At 46.8% G+C, this 10,356-nt stretch overlaps 1 protein-coding gene across 1 annotated transcript; it reads left to right on the forward strand.

Moving 5' to 3' along the window:
• Positions 1 to 656: 656 nt before the first annotated feature.
• Positions 657 to 8,926, forward strand: XKR8 (XK related 8). The gene is made up of 4 exons (XM_063140786.1): positions 657 to 720; positions 1,310 to 1,689; positions 3,895 to 4,091; positions 6,962 to 8,926. Exons 2-4 carry the CDS (start codon positions 1,367 to 1,369, stop codon positions 7,690 to 7,692), a joined length of 1,251 nt encoding a protein of 416 aa, XP_062996856.1. The 5' UTR covers positions 657 to 720; positions 1,310 to 1,366; the 3' UTR covers positions 7,693 to 8,926.
• Positions 8,927 to 10,356: the final 1,430 nt, after the last annotated feature.

Genomic DNA, 10,356 nt, shown 5'->3' on the forward strand with positions numbered 1-10,356 from the left:
TCTATGTGGTTCAACAAATCGCCACTCAGCCAGGAACACTCCCTCTCAGTTGAGCCTACCTCACAGGGTTGTTGCGTGGATGAAGTGGGCGGAGGAGTGCATGTGACTCCTTGAAGGATGGGATCAAACTGTAACGTTGCAACGCAATAAACATGCAGTCTTTATACGGGAAGGGAAGGCAGTTCCAGGGTGCAATTTCCACTTCAGAGGTGGCTCTAAATTCGGGGTAAATGGGGGCGGGAGCGGCGACCTTTTTGCCTCTTGCTCGCCTGCCTGTGGCAAAGGACTCCCACTCCCATCAGGCACATTTGCTCCAGTGCATGATCTTCCACTGCCCTCTCCGACGATCACAGTAGAAAACTGAGGGTAAAACCAACGTAAGTCGTACTGAGAGTTTTGGCTGGGATGTAAATTAGAGCAACTGCCCTGCTGCCCCCACCAGCTATGATGGGCACCAGCCGCCACTGCCCTAGTCCTTGCATAAACGGATGGGGGAGAGGTAGCCCGGAGGGTTGGGCTTCTTTGCAGGCACCGACGCCGGGTGGGGCCTGAGACGGAGGACCTGCCCCTCTGGCTGGGCGGGCCATGGGCGGGGTCGCTTTGGCTTGGGTCCCCGCCTCTCCCCCGCCCAAAGCAGGCCCTGCCGGAGAGGAGCCGGCAGGAGAGGCGCGGGGGGGAAAGTTTGGGACTCGTCGGATCTGGAGCTCATAACAAGAGGAGGTAGTAGTAGTAGTAGTAGTAGTGGTGGTGGTGCAGGGCGCGTAGCGGTGCCATGGAGATCGACGTGCGATCTCTTCCGAGCGGATCCTTTCCCGCTGTCGAGGAAGGCAGGATCCCTGTTCAGACGTGCAGTCGAGGGTGACTAGCCGTCACGTGGAAGACCGGAGTAGAGTGACCCGGGAGAGGGGCAGAGAAAGACCCCAAGAAGGAAGGAAGGATAGTGGTGGGTTTGGAGCTGGGCGGGAGGTCGGGGAGGAGGCCCCTTGAAAGATCCCCAAAGAGCAGGGTAAGACAGAGGCCAGCACCCTCTGTCAATGAATCCTGCCCGAGAATATAGCCCTAAGTAGCAAGGGCAAGGCATATTCCCTCTCCCCCCTCCCCCGCTCAGGGATCTGGGGTGGGGATTTAGTAGTCGTAGTAGTTAAATAAATAGTTAAAGGAAGAAATAAAACAATAGTTCTGGCTTTCTCACCTCGTTCCAAAAGACTTGGATGCAGTCCGGGGAAGAAGCTCCTTTGCAGCTTCTCTAGCAAAGAGACCCTGAGAATCAAGGTGAGACCCCAACTTACCTCCTGATCCTATCTCCAAGGTCCACCACCAACCTCTTCCCCAAGCCTGCTTGCCTCCTCCGGCTTTCTCCAGAGCCATGGTATGGGGTAGTTGTGGCCCCGGCTGTCGCCCATCTTGGCCTCCTCCGTACCGGTACCTGGACCTAGCCTTCGCCTTGATGGGCACCGTGGCCTTCCTAGTCGACCTGGGCGCCGACCTGTGGGTGGCTGCCAGCTACCTGAAGGCTGGGCACTACCACTGGGGCGGACTGGTGCTGGGTCTCTTGATCCTGTCATCGCTAATCACCCAGGTCTTCAGCTTGGCCTGGTACCACAGCGACCCCAAAGACCTCCAGAAAAAACGGCTCACGGGCCAGACGCTGCTGATCTTACACGTCTTACAGCTCGGCTACCTGTACAGGTAAAGGGGATGGTAGAATTGGTGTGCTCTGTTCTTTTTCTCTGAGTAAGCTGTTTTGGTGAGATTCTGAGATGTTTATTTATTTTTAACTTTATGAGTCACCTTTCGGCCTAAATCATGCCCTAAAGCAGCTTAAAAATGAATGTAAACGGTAATCCTACGTAGGCACGCTTACCTTAGAGTAAGCCCAGTTTAAGTGAAGATGACATACTTCTGAGCTGACAAGCAGAGGATTGCACAGTTAAAAGCTTTTTTAAAAAGCAACTTTAAACCAATTTTAAAATTAAATAAAACGAAAGCTTAAAACATCACCAACAGTTCAGTTACAAGCAGAGAAAGGGTTAAAAACAGCAGCGAGTGGATATATTTAAAGTGCAATCCTATGCATGTCTGCTCAAATGTAAGTCCCATTGAGTTCTGTGGGACTTACTCCTGTATAAATGTTTATAGGGTTGCACTGTTAAAATATTAAAAAGACATATGGTTAAAAAAAGAGATAAAATATAGGAGCCTCCATCCTTTCTACCAAAGGATACTTCCTTTGTTTGAGTGTTTTTCATTTGGAGAATGTACATTTCTTTTCTTTTTTATGGGAAGTGTACTCTTGCCCCATCTATCTGGGCTTATGGATTGCCTGGTTTGGGGGTTGTGTGTGTTTGCCTGCGTTATTATAATCTGTTGTAAGCCTTCATGAGAATCATTCAAGGGAATATTTATTTATTCAGTAGATTTATACTTCAACTTTCCTTCAAGGAGCCTAAGTACATAATGCTGCCCTCTCCATTTTATTCTCACAACAACCCTGCGAAGTAGGGCTAGGCTGAGAGTCAGTGACAGACCCAGAGTCACAGAGTGAGCTTTATAGCTGAGTGGGAAATAGAACCTGGGTTTTGTTAGTCCCGGTCCAGCACTCTAACCATTAACACCACACTGGCTAGCAAACCCAGGAAAACAATTAGTGATTGCAGCCTCAAAGGGTCATTACAAATTCAGGACCGAGGTCAAGAGACTGCACTATGCAAGGAGAGTTTTTCTTATGTGCCCCTTGGCCCAGAACAGGATAGGGTATCTGCACCTGACAGGTGTGCAGATATAATATTGATGCTGCTTCCGTCAAGTGCTCTGCTTTTCAAGTGCATTGACTAATAGTAACCCTTACAACAGGCCTGTAAGATAAGTCAGTATTTATTTATTCTGACTCCCATCCCAATATTGCAGATGGGTGGACAGAGAAAGAAAGAAGTTTGTTGAAGGCCTTTGAACAAGTTCATGGCTGAGGCGGACTCAAACCGGCAACATCCTGGAACGCAGCTCGGTTTCTTAACCACTACGCTTTACCAGTTCTCTGATATGTAGTCTTATATACCACAGGCCCACTAAGAAACATCAGACAGTGCTGAGTTTCCTACTTGTATTACATTTTACAGTTGTATTTACTGCGTTTTTGTAATCCCACCCTTCCTCAGAGGGGCTGAGTGTGGGCCACAGGGTTCTTCCTTTCCCCCCTTTTTTATTGCTGGGGGAGGGGAACTTGGGCAGGAAGGTGGTGTTGCACTCACATCCTGCTTGTGGGTTGTCCATGGTTCTGCCAAGGGCATCGGTGCTTTGGGATGTGAACGAGGTAGTAAACATACCAGGCTGATTCCTTTACCAGAAGGAGAAATAAGATTTTAGAACATGGAAAGGAATAGGCAGGTAACAGAGGACTTGTTCTTGCATTTATGTCTCTGCGTTGCTGCTCAGTTTTGTTTTGGGTTTGTATTTTTATACTGTAGTTTTAAGAACATAAGAAGCACCATGCTGGATCAGACCAAGGGTCCATCTAGTCCAGTACTCTGTTCACATAGTGGCCAACCAGCCATTAGCCAGGGACCAACAAGGCAGAACATGGTGCAACAGCACCCTCCCACCCATGTTCCCCAGCAACTGGTGCACACAGGCTTACTGCCTCGAATACTGGAGATAGCACCCAACCATCAGGGCTAGTAGCCATGGATAGCCTTCGCCTCCAGGCATTTATCCAACCCCCTTTTAAAGCCATCCAAATTGGTGGCCATCACTACATTTTAAACATTTACATTTCATATTATATTTCATGATGCATTTTGCAGTTTTAATGGTTGTGAACCGCCCAGAGAGCTTCGGCTGTTGGGTGGTATGGAAATGTAACTTGTTAATAAGGTGACGTTGTGTTGCCTTGCGCAGATGCCTCCACGTTCTGAAGGTGGGCTTCCACGTGTGCCGGATGGGAGCTGCAGAAGAAGCCCAGCGGGGCTATGCCATTTTCCTGTCACATGACATCAGCATGTTACGCCTCTTCGAGACTTTCCTGGAAAGCGCCCCTCAGCTCACGTTGGCGCTGTACATTATCCTACACACGAGTAAAGCAGAGATATTTCAGGGTGAGTGCATGACGGGGCTGGCTTGTTTGGTTCCAGAAGTTTCTTTACATGGATGTGAACCTCTGTTTGTATAGCTTGTTGTTGCTATACAATGTTCTGATGTCCAGGCTGTGAGTGCCATTGTTTATGTAGCCAAAATGGCGTCACCCACACAGAAGAGAAAGGTATCAGCAGAGTTTGGGGGAATGTAAAGTTTTGCAGAACTACACAAAATCATTAGCGGGGGGAAACATGTAATTGATGGGGGTACCGCCAAACTGTCCAATAAGGACTCACTGTTGGGGAACTGTATGGAGTGTCTGGAATCTTAACAGAAGCACTCCATGCTGCAACATTTTGTTCCAGTGCCCAGCTTTAGTCAGAACTCAGCAAGAACACAGCTTTAGTCAGAACTCAGACTTCAGGTAAGAAAAGCAGAACTGCACAACTGACGTGCACCACACCCACATTAAGAAAATCCACATATGTTGATTCACCACAAATTTACTCTGTTTCTTTATTAGTTATATATCCTGCCGTTCTGTTAAGGAGCTCAAGGCAGTGTACCTAGGGATGGACCCAGTTTTAGCCAAACTTAAAGCAGACCTATCAAAATCAGTAAAATTCAAGTTAGTTCCCACAAATTTCAATGGGTCTACTCTAAGCATGATTGAATCTGGATCCAGCTTTTAGTTCACACACACACACCCCTTATCCTCACAACAGCCCCATGAAATAGGTTAGGCTGAAAGGTAGTCACTGGCCCCAGGTTACCCAGTGAGCTTCATGGGTAATATCCAATGTTAGTCCTACCTAGAGTAGACCCATTGAAATGAAAGGTATTTAAGTTAGTTGCTAGTAACTTAAATGCTATTCATTTCAGTGGGTTTATTCTAAAAAGATTAACAATACTACCCCATGACTGAGTAACAATGCTAACAATTACACTACTATAGCTCTTCCAGAACAATTCTATACATGCCTACTCAGTGGTAAGTCCCACTGATTTCCATGGGACTTACTCCCAGGAGAGCATATACCTAGGAGTAATCCCCATTGAATTCAATAGGACTTACCTCTGAGAAGATATGTAGAGGATTGCACTGTATGTCACATGAAAGCTGCTTCCATACTATTGGAAGTGCCTCCCTATGCCAACTCCTAAATTCTCAGCTTTAAGGATTGGAATATATAGTATCTAGTCCTTCTTATGTGTCTGTGTCTTGTCAAGAAGCTGGATTTTGCACCTATTTATTTATATTGCTTTTCTATACCCCCCCCCCCCCCAATAGCTGAAGCTCTCTGGGCGGTTCACAAAAACTAAAGCCCTCGAGTACAATTCAAGGTGTAAAACAAACCACAATATAAAATAGTGTGACCATATGAAAAGGAGGACAGGGCTCCTGTATCTTTAACAGTTTATAGAAAAGGGAATTTCAGCAGGCGTCATTTGTATGCATGCAGCATACAAATGTATCTGAATCAGATACAAAAGAGGGCAGGGCTCCTGCAGCTTTAACTATTGTGCCCGATTCAAAGTGCTGGTATTGACATTTAAAGCCCTAAACGGTTTGGGGCCAGGTTATTTGAAGGAACGCCTCCTCCCATATGTACCTACCCGGACCTTAAGATCATCTACAGGGGCCCTTCTCTGTGAGCCCCTGCCAAAGGAAGTGAGGCAGGTGGCTACTAGGAGGAGGGCTTTCTCCGCTGTGGCACCCCGGTTGTGGAATGAGCTCCCCAGAGAGGTCCGCCTGGCGCCTACACTGTACTCCTTTCATCGCCAGCTGAAGACCTTTTTATTCACTCAGTATTTTAACACTTAATTTTAAATTAAATTTAAATTATACTGTTTTAACTCTGTATTTTAACCTTATATCAATTTTGCTGCGTGGTTTTATCCTGGTTGTGCTTTTTATACTGTATTTTGTATTTGTGTTTTTAACCTGTTGGTTGTTTTATGATGGTTTTAATTTTTGTGAACCGCCCAGAGAGCTTCGGCTATTGGGCGGTATAAAAATGTAATAAATAAATAAATAAAAATAAATGAAGGGGGGATTTCACCAAGTGCTGCAAGCATACAAAAGACACCTGCTAAAATTCTCCTTTCTCTACAACTGTTAAAGATACAGAAGCCCTGTCCTCCTTTTCATATGGTCACCCTATATAAAAACACAACCAGAATAAAACCGAGCAGCAATGCAGAGATTTAGACAGATTTAAAATACAGATCTAAAACAGCAAAGATAAAAGACTTAAGATGGTAAACTGTTAAAATACTGGGGAAATAAAAAGGTCTTCACCTGGCGTCGAAAAGAGTATAATGTAGGTGCCAGGTGAACCTCTTTAGGGAGCTCATTCCACAGCCAGGGTGCCACAGCAGAGAAGGTAGGGTGACCATATGAAAAGGAGGACAGGGCTCCTGTATCTTTAACAGTTGCATAGAAAAGGGAATTTCAGCAGGTGTCATTTGTATATATGGGAAATCTGGTGAAATTCCCTCTTCATCACAACAGTTAAACCTGCAGGAGCTATACTAGAGTGACCAGATTTAAAAGAGGGCAGGGCACCTGCAGCTTTAACTGTTGTGATGAAGAGGAAATTTCCCCAGGTTCCCCATATATACAAATGACACCTTCTGAAATTTCCTTTTCAATACAATTGTTAAAGATACAGGAGCCCTGTCCTCCTTTTCATATGGTCACCCTAGAGAAGGCCTTCCTCCTGGTAGCCACCTGCCTCACTTCCTTTGGCAGGAGCTCATGGAGAAGGACCCCTGAAGATGATCTTAGGGTCTGGGCAGGTACATATGCAGTGTGTGCGGTTCATTGGTTTCTTTCTCAGGTTGTTCCATATGCCCACTGCCCTCTTACTCTCTGATCTCATTGCAGTGCTTGGCATTTGCACCTCTTTCCTCTGTATCGCCTGGGCCCTCTTGGATTATCACCAGTCTCTGCGCAGCTTCCTGCAGGACAAGCACAAGCTGGGCTTCCTGTCCTCCGTCCTCTATTTCCTGTGGAACTTCCTGTTGGTGTACCCCCGTGTCCTGTCCCTGGCTCTCTTCACCGTACTTTTCCCGAGCTACATTTTCCTCCACTTCCTGGGCATCTGGTCAGCCATGTTCCTCTGGGTCTGGTTGCAAGGCACAGACTTCATGGAACACGCAGCCTTTGAGTGGCTTTACCGGGCCGTGGTGGCCGTCATCCTCTATTTCTGCTGGTTCAACGTGGCCGAGGGGAAAACGCGCCACCGCTCGGCCATTTACCACACGTTCCTTTTGTTGGACAGTGTTCTCCTGGCTGTTTCGTGGCTCTGCAACAATGTGCCTTTGAGCTGGGACTCTCACGTGGTGCACGCCCTCCTCGCTGCCCTGCTCTGCTACTTTCTGGGCATTCTTTTGAGAGGTGTCTACTACAAATATTTTCACCCCACCATGCAGGCCTCATCCCCAAGCAGTTATGATGTAGTGGACACTGGAGAACCAGGGAGCGTCAGGCCTGCCGTTTTCCGCCAGCTGGTTGTGGGAGACGTCAACCGACGGACATACGGTCTCGCTCAATGCTTTGCCAGCCCTTTATGGGACGTGCAGCACCCAGCAAACGGGACTCTGGAGGACATGTAGCTGTGATTCCATGTCTATCATTCCCTGTGTAAGCAGGACATCTTACACTAGCTGGACCACATCAGAGAACCTCTTTCCCCATCCTCCAGTCCTGAGATATCTGCTAAAGCTGCTTTCAAAGCAGCATAAGTCAATCCTTGACGATAAGGTTCGTTTCAACCCCTTGGGTACTCACAGCAAAATGCATCCTCCTCCTTCACTGTTTCTGCCTCATGTTTGGTACCCAATTGACTTGGAAGAATTATAGTTTTGCCCAGATCAAGCATCCCTCACCTGTTTACCTGATGCATTCTTAATCCTAAGAAAGAGGAGACTTCAAAAGGTGTAGATGCTGCAGTCAGACTAGTAATAATAAATCGTAATAGTAATTCAGGGCCAACTGACTCAATTTCATTGAGTGAGAGCTAAAACCATCTTGCAGACTGTCCCTTGACTATTTCAGCTATCCCTTAATTTCAACAGCATCTGTGCAAGACGTTTTTATTTGTGCCTCCATGGGATTCTTTGAAAGGCAACTGACTCATGATCCCATGACCTGACCCATGTTGGGTTGTCACAAGTTTCATTTCTACTACGCCTATGTCTTCCTCTCATTCCTGTGTTGGTACCTCCCCCACAACAATCTTGATTGTATCCATTGGCTATCTCCAGACGAAACGCTAAACCACAGTTGAGCGTGATGAGTACAAGACACAATGAACGTCCTGTTTTTTCTTAACCACATCTTGTCATGTCATCCAAACCGGTAAACTGTGGTTAATCTTTGAAACGTGCCAACTTCAAACTGGGAGTTATGAAGCCGGCCTATTTCAACAAGCCAATGAAAAACAGCTTATTCTCCTTGTGATCAATTTTGGTTCAACACAGCTTTCCCCTACTTGGTGCCCTCCAGATCTTTTGGACGTTTAACCCCATCAGTCCCAGACAGCATGGCGGATGATGTGAATTCATTCAAAACATCTGGAGCGCCCCAGGTTGGGGAAGGCTGGTTTAGCAATGACATCCAAACTGGGCCATTGAGTTTCTTCATTGCTTCATCCATCTCTCATGGCCAAATGCCTTCTCCAAGTACGTCAAGGGCTGTTTGCTCCATGAATCCAAGGTTCTTTTGAATACTCGCTAAGGGGATTCCTGTCCGACAGCCCTAGCTGTATGTGTGTTTTCCCCTCCTGTAGCATAACTTAAAGTACTTTCAGTGTTATTATAACAGTGTTTTTTACTTGTTCCAGTGTCAAGCTGAGCTGCTTTTTTCCTCTTATAGGGGGAAAGATATGCCACTAAAACTCCCTCAACTACATTTCATTTAAAAAGCTGCATACAGACAGTTCAAGCTCAGTGCAGAGTGTTAATTTATTGCCATTTGTGAAATTGTTTAGATAGAATAAACAGCATTTCAGTTTGTCTTCAGGTGTGTTATTTTATCAGAATGCACGCAGAAGGGGTTGGATTCTGGCTTAATCATTCTTAGAGCAGACCCAATGCAACGGACCAAGAGTTAATTCCAACAAATTTAAGTCCCATTAATTTTACTGGAAGTGTGACAACCTAGATTATGGATGGCCCTCTGGATGTTTGTTGGACTGCAACTCGCATGATCCCTCACCGTTGGCTATGCTGGCTGGGGTTAATGGAAGTTGCAGTCCAACAACATCTAGAGGGCTACACATTCCCCACCCATGCCATAATGGAACACAAGGGATTAGCTCTTCTGGAAGTGGGTAATCATTACCCTTATACAATATATATACTAAAAATCAGCCTTTGGGTCCATGCCTTTTTCTTTTTTTAAAAAAAGTGTGCTTCAGCTATCAGAAGTTTGGTCCCTGTGTAACCATTAGGGATGATGCCAAGGGGTAGTGAGCATTCCCCTGCCCCCAAAGTATTTCTCGCTAGCCCATTTCATTCAAAAGGAGATCAACCTCTCGGAACCCCCCAGAGGTGGACCCTGCTTGGATCACTCAGAGTTTACATGGAGAGATCATTCCATCAGCTGGGTCTGCTGCGCTTTGAAGCTACCACAGACGGAAAGCACCCAAGGGGGAAGATGGAAGCTTGACTAGGATCCCAAGTTTGGACCTCAAACTGCCCACGAATAGCCGGCATGGGGAACCTGCGGTCCTCCAGATGTTGTTGCATTGCAGCTCCCATCATCCCTGGCTATGCTGGCTGGTGAGGCAGATGGGGGTTGGAGTCCAATATGTGGAGGGCGACAGGTGCCCCCTTTGCTGCTATACAGGTTTGTTGACACCACGCTCCAAGGAGGGCTTCTTTCCGCATATTCCTTCAACAGGAAATGGGTCCCACCCACCCCAAAAGGGGAAGAAACATGTGTCATGCATTTCCAGAGGTTTTCCACCTTTCCCCTGCTGTTTTGCCCCAACGTCACTGTGATGCAATAGGCAATTTTGCACATGCATCAGCTTCACTCTTTAAGAATATAAGTGCTATGCTAGATCAGGCCAGTCCAGCACTCTGTTCACACAGTGGCCAACCAGCCATTGGCCAGGGACCAACAAGGCAGGACATGGTGCAACAGCACCCTCCCATCCATGTTCCCCAGCAACTGGTGCACACAGGCTTACTGCCTTGGATATTAGAGATAGCACACAACCATCATGGCTAGTAGCCATTGATAGCCTTCACCTCCAGGCATTTATCCAACCC

Source organism: Elgaria multicarinata, chromosome 13, assembly GCF_023053635.1.
Source record: "Elgaria multicarinata webbii isolate HBS135686 ecotype San Diego chromosome 13, rElgMul1.1.pri, whole genome shotgun sequence".
In the NCBI taxonomy this organism is placed as follows: Eukaryota; Metazoa; Chordata; class Lepidosauria; order Squamata; family Anguidae; genus Elgaria; species Elgaria multicarinata.